Consider the following 19,655-nt stretch of genomic DNA (forward strand, 5'->3'; position numbering starts at 1 on the left):
GGGTCCAAGAGACAGGCTTAGATGAATTAATCGTCGAAGTTAGCTGAAGAAGATCGACAGGAGCAAAGTAGCCAAACACACACATCAGGCTCTACAGCTGTTTCTAAGGTTCCTGTGTTTGAAGACAAGTCGGCACCAGTTGAAGGCAGGACATGATGAATTTTTTCTCTAATAGTTAAAATTTTATCATTTAAAGAAGCTCATGAAGTCATTACTACTGAGGGCTATAGGAATACATGGTTCAATAGAGCTGTGACTCTCTGTCAGCCTGGCTACAGTGCTGAAAAGAAACCTGGGGTTGTACTTATTTTTCTCTATTAATTATGAGTGGTAAGCTGCTCTGGCATTATGGAGGGCCTTCCTAAATGTTTTAAGACAATCTTGCCAGACTAAACGAGATTCTTCCAGGTTGTTGGAACGCCGTTTCCTATCAAGTTTTTGTGATGTTTGCTTTAATTTGCGGGTTTGGGGGTTATACCATGTAGCTAACCTTCATTGTTTTATTATCTCCTTTTTTTAGAGGAGCGAAAGAATCGAGTGTTGTTCGCAGTGAGCCTGCAGCGCTATCAGCTTGATGGTCAATTTGGGAGGGGCTGTGATTTGCATAACAGTCCTCTGTTATATTGAGACATAACATTGAATTAAATGCAGATGGGATCGCTTCCTTGAATCTAGCCACCGCAATATCAGAAAGACATCTAGAGTAGGAGTTTTTGCCTAATGGCGTGTAGTCTAGTAATAGCAGTTCAAAAGTTATTAAATAATGGTCCGATAAAGAAGGATTCTGTGGAAAGACTATTAAATTCAAATTTCAATGCCATATACCAGAACAAGGTCGAGGGTGTGGTTAAAACAGTGAGTGGGTTTATATACACTCTGACAGAAGCCAATCGAATCTAATAATGAGATAAACGCATTATTAAGGCTATCATTTTCAATGTCCACATGAGTATTGAAATCACCTACAATAATTACTTTATCTGTTTTAAGAACTAAACTTGATAAAAACTCTGAGAATTCAGATAAAAACTCAGAATATGGACCAGGAGTGTGGTACGCTATAACAAATAGAATTGGCTGTCGTGTTTTCCAGGTTGGGTGTGAAAGACTAAGAACAAGGCTTTCGAATGAGTTATAATTTAGTTCCCCGAAAAGTCTGCCAATTATCTATCGTAGAAAAGGTTTCAGTCGTAGTAATCTGGACACTGTTTTCAGAATCAAGACGTTTCGGCTCCCATCCGGAAGTCATTCTCAATTGTGAAAAAATTGGACGGGAACTGGAAATTTAAGCTACTGAGTTACATAAGCCCTGCCCTCAGGAAGGAATCTGCCTGAGTATCTGTTAATAGCTAGTTCCACCTGAAACTGACCTAATAGTTTCAAGATGGCCCAGTAATCAGTAATCAGGCCTATTGTTCTCTGGCTGCATCTACTTCATCACTGTTAAGTGCCTGATTAGCATGTGATAGGCGTGACCAAGGTGATAATACACTATGATAGACTTTGGGCAGATTAAATCTCAGACCACCATTTCTGTTCAAAGAGGGGTTCTCTTTCTTCACAAAAATGGCTTCCTTGACGCCCCGTTCAAACCAACTCTTCTCTCTACTAAGAATCTTCACCCACTCTCAGCACTGCAGAAGGATCACAGCATAAACATTCTACCAGCAGACAAGGGTCGCTGCACTGTGATTCTGAACACAGCCGATTATGAAACCAAGGTCTACAACCTTCTTGAAGACACAACCACATATCAAAAACTTAAGAGATCCAACCAATGGCTACAAGAAGAAGGTTATAGACTGTCTACAGAAGCTTGAGAAGGAGGAGGTGATAGACAGGCCTCTGTACTACAGACTATACCCTGGGGAAGCCATTCCCTGCATCTATGGCCTTCCCAAAATTCACAAAGAGAATGTTCCACTCAGACCCATCGTGTGCAGCACAGATTCCATCACATACAACATAGCCAAACATTTGACTACAATCTTGGCTCCGTTGGGGGGAACACAGTACATCATGTGGAAAACACACAGAAATTTGTGGACAAAGTGAAACATCTCCAGTTGGACCCAGATGACGTTATGGTTTCTTATGATGTAGTGTCCTTGTTCACTTGCATCCCAACCTCAGAAGCAGTGACAGCGGTGATGAGAAGACTGCAGGAGGACTCCACCTTGCAGCAACGGACCAAGCTTACACCTGAACACATATGTAAACTATTAGACATCTGTCTCAACACAACCTACTTCCAATTCCGGGGACACTTCTACAGACAGATTCACGGTTGTGCTATGGGCTCTCCGGTCTCTCCCATTGTGGCCAACCTGTACATGGAACAGTTTGAGAAGAAGGCATTATCCTCGTTCCCGGGCACACCACCAAGTCATTGGTACCGTTACGTGGATGACACCTTTGTGAAAATCAAGAAACAAGACTTGGAAGCGTTCACAGAGCATATTAATACGGTGGACCCCAACATCAAGTTCACACGTGAGGATGCAAAAGAGAACCGCTTGGCCTTTCTTGATTTTTCTACTCTCAGAGGAGAGGACGGAAAGCTCCAGATAGAAGTGTACAGGAAACCAACACATACGGATCAATACCTGCTCTTTGACTCACACCATCCACTACAGCATAAGCTGGGTGTAATCCGGACATTACAACACAGAGCCAAAGAAGTGCCCACAGGCTCAGAGGGTAAGAAGAAAGAGGAAAGGCATGTCCAGAATGCACTCTCAGCCTGTGGTTATCCTACTTGAGCTATCAACAAAGTTAAAAGAGCCAAAAAACAGGACAAAAGTGTAACTGAACCAAGAAGGAACGGTGTCTCCATTCCTTATGTGTCTGGACTGTCTGAAAAACTACAAAGGATCTTTAGACAGCACGATGTTCCTGTCTTCTTTAAACCAGGCAACACTTTAAGACATAAACTCGTTCACCCTAAGGACAAGTTACCCACACAGCAACAGAGCAATGTTGTCTACTCCATTCAGTGCAGTGAGGAAAACTGCAAAGAACGGTACATAGGCAAAACCAAACAGCCACTTCACAGAAGACTTTATCAGCACAGACGACACGCTAACTCAGGATTACAGAGCGCCGTGCATTTGCATTTAAAAGCTACAAACCACACATTTGAAGACAGCGAGGTGAAGATTCTTAGTAGAGAGAAGAGTTGGTTTGAGCGGGCGTCAAGGAAGCCATTTTTGTGAAGAAAGAGAACCCCTCTTTGAACAGAAATGGTGGTCTGAGATTTAATCTGCCCAAAGTCTATCATAGTGTATTATCACCTTGGTCACGCCTATCACATGCTAATCAGGCACTTAACAGTGATGAAGTAGATGCAGCCAGAGAACAATAGGCCTGATTACTGATTACTGGGCCATCTTGAAACTATTAGGTCAGTTTCAGGTGGAACTAGCTATTAACAGATACTCAGGCAGATTCCTTCCTGAGGGCAGGGCTTATGTAACTCAGTAGCTTAAATTTCCAGTTCCCGTCCAATTTTTTCACAATTGAGAATGACTTCCGGATGGGAGCCGAAACGTCTTGATTCTGAAAACAGTGTCCAGATGACTACGACTGAAACCTTTTCTACGATAGAACACTCCTGGACGAATGAGGGACTACACCGTCTCTGCCAATTATCATTTGTTGAACACCACCTTGACAGCCAGCAGCGGAATGAAGAAATGCGGCTAAACATGTCATCGCTGGTCAGGTTTGGCAGGGGCCAAACATTGTCTTTGCATATGTACACACCGACTCAACATTAACTTTAGTGACCTCCGATTGGAGTAATCGGGAGTCGTTACCGCCTACGTGAATGACATTCTTAATGTATTTACGCTTATCCTTAGCCAGCAGTTTTAAATAGGATTCAACGCCGCCCGCTCTGGCCCCAGGAATACATTTGACTATGGTCACTGGTGTCGCTAACTTCACGTTTCTCAAAATGGAGCTGCCAATCATCAGAGTTGGTTTCTCAGCGGGTGTGTCGCTGAGTGGGGAGAACTTAGAACTTAGTTAGAAATGTGAACAGGTTGGTGGTGAACTGTGGGCTTCTGCTTAGGGCTATGCTTCCTTCGGACAGTCACCCATCCTCCCTGGTGGACGGCTAACAGGAGCTACCTCGGGTCGGTCCACACAGATCTAACTGTTGCTCTGTTTTCATGTCAGCATTAATTATTTGAAGCCACAGATCTTTAGCTTGCAACAAAAACCAAATAAATGTTTCTGCAGCAGAAACATGTTTGTATTAATGGACAGGTTCATATTTCTTCAAGTCTATCTCAATACAACACTCACATGTCCATCTGTACATTAAGAGAGTTCTGGTGTCTGTAATCGTTCGTTTTGTCCATACTGTCTGTGAAGCAGTCCTCTTATAACCTGACTCCAATGTTTCGAGATGAAGTCCACCGTCTTGTTCTGTGTAAAAATGACTTCTAAAGTTCAGCTTAAACTAATATTTCCAAGTTCTTTTTGACAACAGATCTAACTGTTGCTCTGTTTTCATGGCAGCCTTAATTATTTGAAGCCACAGACCTTTAGATTGCAACAAAAACCGAATAAATGTTTCAGCAACAGAAACATGTTTGTCTTATAGGACAGGTTCATATTTCTTCAAGTCTATCTCAATACAATACTGACGTGTCCACCTGTCAATTAAGTTTAGCTTAGACTAATATGAGGCTTCAGCAGTCTGAGTTACACATATCAAGTCAGTATTTAGTGATGGACAGTGTTTCCTTGTTGAGCTGCAGTGGAGGAATAGTAACTCAAAGAGGGAACTTGGTCCTGAATAGTCTGTAACTTTGGTAAACACCCACTTGATTTGTCCAACTCAGACTGCTGAAGCTTCATGTTAGTTTCCTTTTAATGACATAAACCTACTGAGCTACCAAATACAGTAAGAAGAAGGTCATGTAATAAATGAAATAATTTAGTCCAACATGTCTGATTTGATATTGATCCTCTAAATACAGAACTGACTGAGATCAGCAGCATGTTATCTGTGTTGACATGAATAGGTGTATGAATGTTGTGCTGACATTTGGATGATGAGAAGGCTGACATGATGATGATCCACAATAACAAAATGACAAAGTCACTCTACTCATTTCAGGGAGAAGCTCATTGATTAGGACAGAGTGATGTTGAGCTACACATTTAAAACCTGAACACATCTGATCGGATTATTAATGGATTTTTATCTCCATCATTTATTCTTTATTCAGATTGAGGAGCTGCAGGTTGTCAGAGATCAGCTGTGCTTCTCTGGCCTCAGCTCTGAAGTCCAACCCCTCCCATCTGAGAGAGCTGCGGCTGAGTCACAACAAGCTGCAGGATTCAGGAGTGAAGCTGCTGTCTGCTGTCCTGGAGAGTCCACACTGCAGACTGGAGACTCTGAGGTCAGACACCATTTTTTACTTCTGTGCTGAGATTAATATGATGTGAAAGTTGTGGAGACACTAAAATGCAGACATGAGGCTGATATTAGACTGATCCACACTGAGTATCTTAATGCTAAAGTCTGTTTTCTTCTTCAGTGGTTTAGTCCTTTGACTGTGGCAGAGCGATGTTGAGCTACACATTTAAAACCTAAATATAACAAGAAAAATCTCCACTGGATAATTCACTTGGAACCTCTTAAACTCTTGAGTTTCATCTTTTATTCCACATCATGTTTCTGTTTAAATAAATGATAATAAAAATACATAAATACAATGAATAAATAATCTCTATTTCAACTATCGGACAGTAACACATATGAAGCTACAGTATATGATGCTTATACTGACTGAAGAGTTTAAACTGAAGAAGCTTTGATTTTATGACTCCACTATTCCTAAAAGAAATATTGTAGATGTCTTTTGTTCACATTTCTGACATTTTTGGCATCTTTGGAAACTTTGGGCTCTTGAGTCGAATCTGAAATCAGTTTCTGTGGGTTTTTATTTGTGTTTGGCTGCACAACATGAGTTTGTATAGATGGAGCCACTGGTGGAGCTGGCAGAGGTTAAGAGGTGAAGTCACTACGTCTTTATTGAAGCAGCAGCACGATGTCATTAATATTAATGAGAGCTCTTTTTCACTTTCTGTATTTTACAGTTTTGAACCTGCAGCCTGTTGGGTTCAGGTGTTTGGAGTTTCCATTTTCTAAACTTCTACTTTCTCAACCTTCTTCAGCTCTGAGCAGATTATTAAACACTGAATGATTTCAAGCAGGAACATTGTCTTCTAAAGTTACATCATTTATTCTTTATTCAGATTGAGAAACTGCAGTTTGTCAGAGACCAGCTGTGCTTCTCTGGCCTCAGCTCTGAAGTCCAACCCCTCCCATCTGAAAGAGCTAGACCTGAGTGACAACAACCTGCAGGATTCGGGGGTGAAGCTGCTGTCTGATCTTGTGGAGAGTCCACACTGCAGACTGGAGACTCTGAGGTCAGTAGAGGGCTGGAGTCAGTCCATGATGCTTTCAGCAGTTTTGTACTAAACACAGTTAGTATCAAAGCAAAGATCCAGTATTTCCTGTAAACCTCCGACCTTCTCAGTGGCTGCTTTCCTCAGTGAAGCTGTGAGAGGAGGATGGTGACGGGCTTCAGGACTGGACAGAGAGACAGACAGAGAACAGTCAGCCAATCAGATGAGCCAGAAGCTCGTTGTGATCATGTGTGTGAGTCGATGTGAAGACGACTGTTGTTGCTGTGTTCATGTCTACGGGAAATAAAGCTGGATTCCAGCTGGCAGCATTACAACATGTACAGAGACAGTGTCCTCGTTCATCAGACTGTCATAGCATCAAATCTGATCTCAAAGTGTTTGTTCTCTCATTTCGACGCTAAACAACTGATCAGTTCATCTTTGTCACAGCTCTGAGATCAGTCTGACTGAAGCCTGCAGATCACTGGCTCTTATTTCAAAGAACCATCGTTACATTTAGTCACCATGTGGTCTTTCTGCAGACCAGAACCTCTGCTGAAGTCCATTAATCACAGCTGATGTTTATCTGTTCAGTCTTTGAACATGTAGGACCTTTAACATCATATATATATATCTGTCCATTTGTCTTTTGTTGTGTCCAAATGTTTTTATAACAGACTCCATATTTACACATTTGTCATGTAATATTTCAGAAGTAGATGAAATATTCAGACGTGACTGAGACGCTGGTTTTTAACAGCTCTGAGCGCTAACAGCAGTAAATCCATCATTAAAGTGAGCAGTGAACATCTCTCTGTTTCTGCAGTCATGATGCGTTCAGGGACTCTCAGCACTTTATTTCCACTGTGTGCTTCAGTGAAATCTGCAGAGTAAACGGACTCGATGCCCAAAGTCTCTGCAGGTGTGTGAGCTTCCAGCTCAGTGTGTTCACTCCAACACGTTAACATGAGCGCTGAAAGGAAGCTGGCTGCGCTACACCGCTCCACTTCTGGTCTGAACAGGACTGAGGTCCCTGCTGGTCTTTATACTGGATGTGCTGCTTCACTGACTGACAGCTGATGGAGGGAGTCTCTGTAAACACTGATTTATCACTTCTGCTGTCTGTCTTCTCTCATCAGATGGAAGTCTCTCAGAAAGGCGGTTGTGTTGAGAGGACCAGCTGTGTCCTGATGATCCAGAGGTTGAAGCAGCAGCTGGTGTGTGGAGAGGCTCTGACTGGGCCATGTTACTGGGAGGTGGAGTGGAGAGGAGAGCTTCACCCAGCAGTGACTGACGGAGGAATCACAACAAGTGCAGGTGATTGTCAGTGCTGCAGTCTGAACTGCTCTGAGATCAGCTCCACTGTAAGACACAAAGGCAAGTCCACCATCGTCCCTGTGTGTTCCTCTGGATGTGGCAGAGTATCGTCAGTGTATCTGGACTCTCTGCTGCTGCTCTGTCCTTCTACACCGTCTCTGCAGACACACTGAGACTCCTCCACTCCTTCTGCTCCACCTGGACCTGGACCTGGACTTTATTTAGTCTTTTTTACATTCTTTCAGATATTCTGAACCCAAAGTGCCTCTGCAGCTTCCTTCTGTTTATGTAGATGAACACGTTTCATTTCTTTGCTTTCTGTCGCAGCTCCACCCTGTGGAACGATGGAATGTTGCAGTTCATGTTCACATGTTTCTAAATAACAGTGGAAGTTGATGTTGTATGTGTGTAGCGTTACCTCTCTGAAGTTCTTGTTATTTCCACCAATAGCAGCTGTTTCTCATATTGTAACAGATTTGCTTGTAACAAACAGAAAGAAGCAGATAAAACCTGATTCAGTCTGGATTCAATCAAGGAAAGTCAGCACCTAAGATTTTATTTTGTGTATCGTTCAAATAAAAAAATCTGTTCAACGATTATCAACGTGTAACTGTAGAAAGACATATTTTAGATATCAGTATATAAATCGATTAGAAGTACAGACACAAAAATAATCCAGACTCTCTGGTTTTGGTTGAAAAGAAAGAAATCATTTTTTAGGTCAAATGAAGAAACAAAGGCAGCAGCAGACTCCAGATGAGCTCTATGGAAATACGTGATTGGTTGATTTATTCTGTGTCACGAGCTGTGTTCGCTTTCATGCAAAACATACTGTTTGTGTTTCATGCTATCTATAATTACCTGCTTAATACACTTCCCCTGTGATACAAATCTGCATGGTGTAGTGGCAATTCCTTCGGAATAAAGAAACACTCAAGGCAATCACTTGTCTTTCTGTAGGTTTACTTCAAGCGTCTGCAGACGGACTCACAGCAGCAAAAACATCATCAGTATAATCTGCTCTGAATGAGTCCAGAGGAAAAAGAGCATCAGTTATTTATCCAGTCTTCAGGGTCAGACTCTTCAACCCAGGGAGAAGAGTGTCCCTGAAGTCTGGACATAACAGTCAATAGGATAATTTGTAGTTCCATGTCATCATTATCAGTGTACTGTTCTCATCTCGCAGTCCAAACAATCATATACAAATGAAGTATTGACTCCAAACAATTATAATAATATCTGTATGTTATTATATCAGAGAGTCTGTTTGTTCTTGCCATTACAATTCCTCCCTTTTTAGCATAAAATCATCTTAAAAATAAATGCTAATCAAAATAAATAAGAACAGATGTTAAGTAGGAAAGGAAAAATCAAACAACCAGACAAGTGGGGGAAACCTCAAGCGTCAAGAAAAACCCCACATATACTTATCATTAGCTTATCTAGCACACTTCAATTCAATAGCCTGTCATTAGCAATCATTATCATTATAACTGGACACAAATAGGAATGAACTAAAAAAATTTAATGAGACTAAACCAAAAACCTAGGTTATAACCAATAAGCATGCGTGAATCAGCAAAACAACAGAACTATTATTGTTATTATAACTTTAACCATTAGGTAAATAGCTCTAGCAGTAATATATGAGCATACATGAGCATTTTATTCTAAACTCACATCATACTTCAAAATCCAGTGTGGTTACATGCAATTTTATTCTCCTCAAATCATCTCATTGTCAAACGGTGGAATCCATTCAACAGAGCTGGACGTTTCTATTGGCATATTCATATACTGACCCATAGATGATGTAATTGCTGTAGCAATCATAGATCTGAAGCAGGGAATTACACAGCAGGTCAAAAGGAGGAAGAGCACAATAACTAGGAGCACGGGAGCCAACATTTTCATCAACACATTCTTCCATCCTCCCATAGTCAGCCATGACCACATATCCCACACTCTGGGAGTCTAGGCTTTTCTCCTCATGCAGTAGGTCGTTCAGATGGGAAACAACATGAGTCATATTGTCTGTGATGTCTGGAACATAGGTGCAGCAATCAGTCCCAATAATATGACAAACTCCTCTTTGACTAGCCAGCATCAAGTCCAAAGCCATTCTGTTTTGCAGGGCCACGTTTTTGATCCCCCGCATGGTAGGAGTGAGAGTGGAAAACCCTACCTCTACCAGTGCCGTCAAGTTCTCAAGATCTATGGCCAGGTGGTCTATCTTGTGTGCATTATTCACAGTCCCTCACCAGGGGAGGGACTGTGAATAACACATACCACACGTGCTCTCTTAGGGATCCAAATCCATCATCCGTAGGCATCAGGACGATGGGATTGTCGCTTCCTGGGCGGTGTAAGCTGGTGGTGTCAGTCAGATTCAGCTGAGCGATGTATGGCTGAGGTCCCCTGCATTCGCTTCGGCCTCCCTTGTTCCACCCGGTGCCGCATGTTGTAGTGACAATCTGTTTGCATGCTGAAGTCCCCAGGAAGTGGTCTCTAGACGTGTAGCACTGTCTGGTGAATCCAACCGTATCGGCCTGGGACGTTGGATTGGTAGTCATGATGGGCCGATGAATTCCTTGCTGGGTTATTTGGCTCATGTTCCAAAACCTGGCTGTGGAGCCATCATAGTTGGTGATGCTGATGTTACATAGCTTGAGTGCAGCTCCCATGTCTCTCACTGTTCTGTTCTGCAGAGTAACCCCCCGGGTGAATGCCACCATGACTCCTAGGGTCTCAGAGACATTTAATGGCGTGGGTTTCACTGGGATGGAGTCCCCCACCCCATGGGGGAGCTGCACACAGGCGTAGCAGCTCTGGTTAGTCACTTTTCTGGCAATAGTCAGTATAGTTGCATACCATGCGTTGTCTTCCAGCTGAGCTGGGATGTTGGGGAAGATGGATGGCACCTCCCTTTTGACCCCTCCTTCTTCTGGGGTTAGTTGTGATTTGAATGTTTCCATTAGTGAGACTGATGACAGGACAATGATGACAGCGAGCAGCACCCCGTCTCCGTGGCTTCTCAGTCCGTCACCCCTCCATCGCCATCTTTCTCTGGTCTCAAGTGTCATCTTATCAGTTGTGTCACCTCTGCCTACCCCCTAATCAGTGTGCCCGTGATGTTGGTTCGGGAGGGTAGTGGTTCTAGGTGGTCCCAGTGGAATCTCTGTGCTCAGAGAAACTCCCCCACGGGACCGCCACTCCCCTCCAATACCCCCTGAATGCACAAGGGGAGGAAGGTTTGGTTCACTCACTGATCTCGATCTCACTTGTCTGGTGTTTGGCTGCTGGCCCCGGCTCCGGTACTCGTTTGCAGTGGGTGGCGTGGATCCACGTAGCTCTCTCTGCCACCTTTACAGCTGTTTCAGTGGTGAGCAAGATCTGGTAGGGACCATTCCACCTGCGAGCCCGCCAGTTCTTCCGTCTGAAATCCTTCACCACGATCCAATCACCAGGCTCCAAGTCATGCAGTTTCCTCTCTGCAGCCTTTGGAATGGCTTCCTTCACCTGTTTGTGAATATCAGAAAGCACAGTGGACAAGTTTGTGCAATAGCGTAGCATCTCATCCTCACATTGGCTGGTGTCAGGAAGTTGTCTTTTCACTGGCCCAATACCAGTGTTCAATGGCCTGCCAAATAGGATTTCAAAAGGACTGAGACCCCCCCGCTTCTTATCCTGGACCTCATGTACATCGGAACATTGGGCAGTGCTTTTGTCCAGGGCAGCCCTGTCTCATCACAACACTTAGCAAGCTTGTTTTTCAGAGAACTGTTCTCCCTCTCCACGGCTCCTGCGCTGGCTGGGTGATAAGCACAATGATGTTTTAAATCAATACCAAGATACTCCCCTACACTCTTCAATGCTGCGCTCATGAAAGGTGTACCGTTATCGCTGGAAATCTTATCTGGAATACCCCAGCGCGGGACGATATCTCGTATTAGACTCTTTGCTACTGCTGCTGAATCCTGTTTGGTCGTTGGAATGGCCTCCACCCATTTAGAGAACATGTCAACAATGACCAAACAATATTTCTTTCCCTCACTGGGTGTCAGCTCAATGAAATCCATCTGCAGGTGTTCAAAGGGTCTCTCAGGAGGCACATGGGCCGCCTGTGGGATTTGAATACTTCTCCCCACATTATTGGTTGCACAAACAATGCATTTTTGGCAACATTTTTGAGAGAAGTTATTAAACCCCTTTGTGAACCAGTACCTGTTCACCTCCAGCATCATCATCACCTTTGACCCATGGTCTCGCCCATGGGTCAACACAGCATAATAATGGAACAGATACTTTGGTAAGCATGGTTTGCCACTTGGTCCATACCACACTTTGTCTGTGACCGTGCAGCCTGCCTTTCACCACACTGCGTTTTCCTCTGCCGTTGCTCTTGTCTGCAGTTCCTGCAGATCAGCTGTAGGTGTCAGAGGTTCATTAGTTACTGCAACACACTGAGTGGTCGGTGTTTGTTTGGCAGCAGCTTTTGCTGCCTTATCCGCTCTGGCATTCCCCTGTGAGATAGGATCAAGGTTGTTAGTGTGTGCTTCACATTTACAAATGGCAATCTGCTTAGGCAACAGCACAGCATCCAAGAGTTCAGCAACCAGTGTGTGATGTTCAATGGGTTTGCCTGTGGATGTAAGGAAGTTTCTGTTTGCCCAGAGTTTTCCAAAGTCATGCGCCACTCCCCATGCATATCTGCTATCTGTGAAAATGTTCACAGTTTGGTCATAAGCATGACCTCTTACATGCTTTTGTTAATGCAACTAACTCTGCTGCCTGTGCTGAGTAATATGATGGGAGTGGTTTAGCCAGAATTGTTTCATGTAATGTTGTTACTGCAAACCCTGCAAGATTTTTACCAGTTGCTGGATCTCGTGATGCTGAACCGTCAACAAACAGCTCCAGCTCTGGATTGATCAATGGTGTTTCCTGCAGATCTGGTCTGGGGGAGCAAGTCTCTGTTATCACTGCCACACAATCGTGAGGTTCACCGTCTGCCGCTGTAGGGAGGAGAGTTGCTGGGTTAAGCACTGTACATCTCTTAACAGTGATATTAGGCATTTCAAGCAATATGGTGTTGTATCTTAACCACCTGGCTGTTGAGAGATGTGATGTTTTCTGTTCAAGCAATATCATTGAGACAGCATGTGGAACCAACAATGTCAGATCAGCATAACCCACAATGTCTCGTGAGGCTATAACAGCTTTCTCTGCAGCCGCCACAGCCTTCAGACAATTTGGCAGCCCAGCTGCTACCGGGTCAAGCTTGCTGGAAAAATAGCCGACTGGTCTCAGTCTCCCCCCATGTTCTTGTAGTAGTATAGAAGTCATGAACCCACCCCTCTTGTCAACAGTCTGTGTGAAAGGTCTGTTACTGTCAGGGAGACCAAGCGTTGGGGGTGTCTGGAGGGCCAGCTTTAAGTCCACAAAAGCCTTCTCTGCTTCTGGTGTCCAGTGGACTTTGTCTTTCGCTGTCAGACCTCTCCCATGTACAATATCTGCAAGGGGGCCTTCAGTCTGTGCATAATTTGCAACCCATTGTCTACAGTACGACATCATCCCTAAGACGGCCATAACTTGTTTCTTTGTTTCTGGCTTTGGGATGAGCTGAATTGCCTGGGTTCTTTTGGGTGATAGGGACTTCCCCTCAGCTGAGATCACATGACCCAAGAATATAACCTTTTCAGACACAAATTGCAGCTTGGACAAGCTAGCCTTGTGGCCATTTTCTGCAAGGTGATTGAGCAAAGCTAGCCAAAACAAGCCTCTCTTGTTTTTGCGCAGATCATAAGGTCATCTACATACTGTAGCAGCGCACTTCCTTCTGTCAATTTCAACATTTCCAAATTGTTTTTTAACGCATCGTTAAAGATTCCAGGACTCTCCGAATACCCTTGGACAAGTCTGGTGAATGTGAAACTCTTACCTTCAAAAGAGAACGCAAACCAATACTGGCTGTCAGGATCCACTGGGATGCTGAAAAAAGCATTAGCCAGGTCAACAACTGAAAACCACTTACTCCCAGGTGGCACCTGTGAGAGTATTGTGTGTGGGTTGGGAACATTGGGTGCTCTTGCATGTACTGCTGCATTTACCGCCTGCAGGTCCTGCACGAATCTCCAATGTTGTGGTTCTCCGGCGTCCCGGAGTTTCCGTACGGGGAAAATAGGTGTTCGGACTGGAGAATTTGCGCATGGAATAATCACTCCTGCTTTTAAAAGATTTAATACCGTCAACAGCTTCCTTCTTCAAAGGATATTGGTTCTGACACGGCCTGTATGAAGATTTTGGTGTGATTACTACAGGCTCAGCATCTTTTGATGATGATGATTAATCCTACATCATACTTGTGTTGTGCCCACAAGCATGATGGTACCTGATTTAACTCAGGAATTTCTGAGACGTCTTTCACAAAAATGTTTTTGTCATGACTTATTTCATCATCTGATGTTACCAAACTGGCCATTAAAAACTCTGAATCTGGAATGAGCTCAATGCTTCTTACCACTGTTGCTATAGCTGAAAATCTTTTCCGGAATACCTGAAGTTGGTTGTGAAAATCCACACCTGAGTCTGATGTCTTTACCCAACCAGCAGCTTCCTCACAACGTCTGGTCCAAGGGCCCAAGCATTCCCATGTATCCTGCTTTGCTTTGACCAGGGGGACATGAGGACATGTGTTAGACAGACAGACAGACAGACAGACAGTATAATATACACTGTACAGATGTGACCAGCGGTGTAGCACGACCAGCAGACATTAAAACATCTGCTGTCCCGGCTGTGGACAAACAACTGGATCGACAGCGTCTGCAGTCATCAGTAACGAAATGTTTAAAACACAACGACCTGAAGTCTCCGCAGGCTTCAGCCTCTCTGAGCTGAATGCTTTACTCTGCAGTGGAAGATCATTTTCAGTTACTGTCTTTATATTGCAGACGCCTCGTTTTGAAATCAAAGTGTTAGAAGGGAAAACATTTTGATGATCATATTTCCTGCAGCATCAATGAATGATCTAGTTTTCACATCACTCGATCAGCACAGACACATAAAGTCGACCTGTGGAGCTTTTCCTCCACAGAAATCAGCGTTGAAGCACCACCGCTCATGCTCTGGAGCTCCTGCTGGAGCTGCTTTCTGCCAGCAGATGGCCCCATTTCCACTGTTTCCCCTCAGAGAGCTTCAACTGAGCTGCTGATGTGAACGCTGTCTGTCTCACCGACTTCAAATGAAGTGGAATTATAATTTAGTTCAACTTTCATCTAAAATTGGTGGGTGATGCTGATGATGATGACCTGAAGTTTCATGTTAAGTCTCTTGATGTACTTTGTATCGTGTGAGCTTGTGTGGCGGGTTTTACAGATTTTTATTCTAGTTTTGTGTTTACTGTTCCTCCAGGCTTTTCTTCTTTTGGAACAATAAAGTCAAATTTGCGGTTGAATGATCAATAATGAAAAATGAGCCTTAAAAAGAGGCGTGATCTCTACGTGCACTTTTAATCAAACTTGACCAGATTAAGTCTCATTCTGCTGAATCAAAAATCCATTTCTGAAAATCCAAACCAGCTCGACGTGAGATGAGAGTAAATGACGGAGTAGCAGCTGACACTGAGTTGGGTTTAGATGTTCGACACCAGAACTCAGCATGAATTAGTCTCACGGAAATTTAAGGTGCATTCAAATAATATTTCTCTTTCATGTTGATTTTTTCTAAAATCTCTTGTATTTTCTGTTTTCTCCGGTTCCCCGGCCTTCGTCCAGTCTTTGTGTTCAGTTCTGTTCTGTTAAATAAAGCCAATAAAGATTTTGAAGATGTTGTGGGTGTTTGGCTTGTTCTCAGTAAAAACCACAAACCAATTCAACTTTGATGAACTTATCATATCGTTCGCCACATTATCATGCAGATACTCAGCTTCATCCAGTGTCAGACAACAAAACAGAAACTTTAATGTCTTTCCAACAAACTGGTGGCCTTGTTAGCAGGTCAGCTGTTCCCTGTAAACAACAAAGATTTCTCAAACTATTTTTCACAGCTAACAACAATTAAAGCTAATGAAACAATAAAACATTTACAGACATTCAACGTGATTCCTCTGTGTCATTTTCTATGGAAGCTGAGTGCAGTCGTGGTTGATAATTCATATTTTCGGCTCATTATTTAGACTTCAGGACGTTGTAAAGATCAAACTGCTGCCTCAGAAACATGATGTAACTATTTCAAGTCTGCCGTCGAGATCTCGGTCTCACGAGCGTCCGGACTCGGACTTCTCTTTTGTCTCCAGTCTCGAGTCCAGTCGGCTTTACTTCGAATCTCAGTTCTGTTATTTTCAAGTGCAGGCGATGGTCGAATCAGTGTGTCTTAGCCACGTAATAACCAATCGTCCCCAGATGCTGAATATTTAGTTTTTAATTTCAGTTTGTGTCTTTCTCTTGTAATCACACTTTTAGCAAATAATGCAACACTATGTGTTTCCATCCACATGTTTTTAAGCACATTTTCAAGTTGCGGAGTGGAAAAAAACTTTTAAAGGTTTAAAATGTAGGCTGAATCTGGATGGAAACTGCTGACGCAGGTTTTCCTGTTTCTGTCACATGTCAAACTTTTCTAAATCCAAAGAACTGTACTGAGTCACAGTTGACTCTCTCTACGAACAACAGGGTGAAGAATACTGAATCACTGCTTTCTGTTTCTTTGGACTCTTCTTGCTCAGACTTGGACTTGTGCCGGACTCCGGTCCTGATCAGACGGGGTTCCTCCGTTACCCTCAAACACATTTAAGTCCCAAGAAAGTCGTGAGAAAACTCCAGGAAGTAAAATAATTCAGCTCTCGTGTCGTAATAACGGGGTTAAAAACTAAACTGGAGCGCTTCGAAAACCGTTTTAAAGAAGTGCAGCTACTAATGTTTCAACATAAAGAGCGTCTTCGTCAGAGCGGAGACTCGCTCATCCTGAAATATGGGCACGTTTGTTGTCTTGAGATGAACCTGAAGAATAACCATCAACCCGCCTCTCAGCTTCCGTACATTTCCACTAACAGCAGTGACAAACAGTAGCAAGCAGTAACAGCTAATAGAGTCAGAGTGCAGTAACAGCTAATAGAGTCAGAGTGCAGTAACAGCTAATAGAGTCAGAGTGCAGTAACAGCTAATAGAGTCAGAGTGCAGTAACAGTAAATAAGAGTTTGGCTCATTCTTGTCAAGTAAAGGGAGAATAAAACACTTTTTACACTTCAGTAAAACTGATCCAACTTGGCACACAAGTAAAAAAAACAACAATCTAAGCTTAACTGAAGGTGTTTCAAGTCAAATGCTGACAGAAGGTTTTGCTGATTTCACAAAGTGTCACTTGTTTTGATGAGATGTGACTTTTTTTCCACCTTTATTCCAGAGAGCACCTGTCCGACAGAGACGCAGCTGGTCCAGCCGTCCCTGTGTGTCAGCCTTCAGGGATCCGAATCAAACGAAACCGGCTTCAGGAGACTGCAGCCGAAGATGTCGAACTGAACACTTTATTTAAAGCATTTGAGGAAAAACAGAATATTCTCCTCTGCTTTGTCTCTGCGAACTCGACTGTTCATTTGGAATCGCTGCGCCTTCAATTCTGCACTTTTCACGGACCAAAGTTTAAAACAAGCGCTTCCGACTATTTAAAAGCTCCAGTGTGGAAGATTCTCCTGCGGAGGCAGCGGATGGAAACTAAAATATGGCTGAAAGTTTCAGATGGGCGGCACGTTGCTCGTTCCATTATTTAACAAGATACAGTGATAAAACGTGTTTTACTTCAAACGGAATAATGTGGTATCTAATAACCAAGTCCCCCAGTTTAGCATTTACAAGCAGCACATAAACATTTAAGAAATGGTTAATAACAGACTATACTGCAGCTGTAAGCAGATATAAGTCATTAATGTATTTGTTGACAACTATAACTGTAAAGTGGAGGCTGCTGTACAAACAGACAATGAATACAAGTACTGAAAAACCAGCTTATAACCACGTTATAGTGTGTTATAACCCATTTATTAAATGTTTAGATATTGCCTAGAAATGCTTTACAGGGGGACTGAAAGTGTCTCCTAATAACATGAAAAGGATCTCGTTCAAACAAGAAAGTGAGCCAGTGTTTGTGTCGTGGTGGCAGCAGAGTCGACTTTGGTGCACTTAGATTTGAGCCGCAGAGCCGTCACATCGCCAGCTTAGGGCGCCACTGAGCTTCCTGATACCCGATGGAGCCGAGGATCCATCGTGTGGACTCAGGTCCGCTCGCGGCCTTTATCATCAAGACGACCTGAGTCCGTGTAAATGAGCAGATACAGAATTTTTCTTCTTTGCACATTTTTAAAGCGCTGTGCACATTTGCAAAGTACCAGCTGATGAATTTTCGATGTTTAGGACCTGATTTTATTTCCATAGTGCATAATACAAGTGCTGACAAGGGAAGGATGCAGAGGAAAGATGGAGTGGAAGACATATTGAAAATGGCGTTTCAGCCCAAGAATCCATCGCCCCAGAGGGGCCGAGACGGATCGAATAAAGTCTCTGTCCTGGTGAACCTGAAGAGACTCTGTGTGGGTTCTGTCTCGCTGGCTTCTGGCTGTTTGCTTTCCACGGGGTTCTCACTAGTTTGTCACGTCAAACAAGTTAATGAAGCCATTTAAAGGTTGAGAGAAAGGTCCGGTTTGTGAGTTTGAATCCCTGGAAAACGTCCTGTCCTCCTCCTCCCCCTCAGTAACTGCTGCTGCTCACTCAGCATTTCCTGGGAAACTTCACAGTAAAACAGCTCAGTTAAATACTGTCAGCAACCTAAATCCAAGTGGGCGACATTTTGTTTCCACAGAACCTCAGTTCCAGTTCGGGGTGTCAGATTGTTGCTGCCCCCTAGCGGATGGGGGCGTGCAGTGCAGCACCCAGACCCAGGTACTCCAGGTTCTCCGCCGCCAGGAGGAACAGACCGTTCCCCGTTAAAGCGGTCGTGGGCGTGGCCTGCGGCAGTAAGTCGGCCTGGTAGTCCGGGTTGTCGAGGCTGTCGCTGGCGGCCAGGGGGAGCGAGCTTTGGGTGGAGTTCAGGTATTCGGGTCCCTCGGGAACTCTGGCGGAGGGCTTCGGATCCTCCAGCGGTGAGCGGGGCAAGGCGGCGCCCCAGCCCGGGCTCAGGTCCTCGTAGTTGGGATTCAAAACCTCCGACAGCCTGCTGCTCCTGCTGGTCTCACTCAGACTCTGGTTCATGTACTCTGAAAGAGAGAAAACAAGCTGAATTATTCACTGAGTTATTTACTTACTTGTTATTTGTGAATATTTAGTTTATTTATTTTGTGTAATTTTTATTCAATTATATTTGATGCTGTTTTTACTTACTGTTTTTAAATTCTGCTCTCTATGAAAAAACTGAATTACTTGTTTGTTTGTAATTCACCTATTGGCTAAACCGTTTTACTACTCTCTACATTTACTTCATGTTTTTTAGGTTCATTATTAGAGAGTTCGTCGTTTGCTCATTTATTTTCTTTTCGGTTCTTAATTATGTCTGTATTTTCTGTCCATATGCTCAGTCATCACACAGAGCGTACCGTGGCCGGCGAAGTCGTCTTTGTCCAGCGAGTTGTGAGTCGGGTCGGAGATGTAACGCAGAGCGATGCTGTTCTCTCTGACTGGACGGCCGTTCTGAGATGAAAAACGAGAGACGGTAAAATGTGTTCATCTTGTAAACGTGACACTGGAAGAAAAGGTATGTGAGACATATTTTGATTCTGCTGAATGGTCACTGTTTACTTTTCATTCATCAAATCATGATTTTTTTTGTTCATTGTTCCTTTCATCCACTATTTACGACCTCTATGTGCTTCAGCAACACAAACGTATTTCACATCCCTGCAGAGTGATCAGTTTCGAGGAGGG

The 19,655-nt window shown here is 43.5% G+C and overlaps 2 protein-coding genes across 4 annotated transcripts; both read right to left on the minus strand.

The window, feature by feature from the left end:
- Window positions 1-8,704: 8,704 nt before the first annotated feature.
- LOC122872703 lies at window positions 8,705-13,972 on the minus strand. 3 transcript variants are annotated; one of them, XM_044188746.1, is made up of 3 exons: window positions 12,621-13,972; window positions 12,085-12,269; window positions 8,705-11,265 (listed from the first exon to the last, which is right to left on the minus strand). In XM_044188746.1, the coding sequence occupies exon 3, from the start codon at window positions 10,827-10,829 to the stop codon at window positions 9,990-9,992; it is 840 nt and encodes a 279-aa protein (XP_044044681.1). In that variant the 5' UTR covers window positions 10,830-11,265; window positions 12,085-12,269; window positions 12,621-13,972; the 3' UTR covers window positions 8,705-9,989. The 3 variants fall into 3 exon arrangements, with proteins under 3 accessions (XP_044044681.1, XP_044044682.1, XP_044044683.1); XM_044188747.1 differs by lacking the exon at window positions 12,085-12,269; XM_044188748.1 differs by lacking the exons at window positions 12,085-12,269; window positions 12,621-13,972 and adding an exon at window positions 11,971-11,988.
- A 1,712-nt stretch (window positions 13,973-15,684) lies between these two features.
- On the minus strand, window positions 15,685-19,623 carry LOC122872704 (melanoma receptor tyrosine-protein kinase-like). Its single transcript, XM_044188749.1, has 2 exons — window positions 19,328-19,623; window positions 15,685-18,991 (listed from the first exon to the last, which is right to left on the minus strand). The coding sequence occupies exon 2, from the start codon at window positions 18,984-18,986 to the stop codon at window positions 18,639-18,641; it is 348 nt and encodes a 115-aa protein (XP_044044684.1). The 5' UTR covers window positions 18,987-18,991; window positions 19,328-19,623; the 3' UTR covers window positions 15,685-18,638.
- Between the last annotated feature and the right edge of the window lie 32 nt (window positions 19,624-19,655).

This window comes from Siniperca chuatsi, unplaced genomic scaffold, assembly GCF_020085105.1.
Source record: "Siniperca chuatsi isolate FFG_IHB_CAS unplaced genomic scaffold, ASM2008510v1 Contig00086, whole genome shotgun sequence".
Lineage (NCBI taxonomy): Eukaryota > Metazoa > Chordata > Actinopteri > Centrarchiformes > Sinipercidae > Siniperca > Siniperca chuatsi.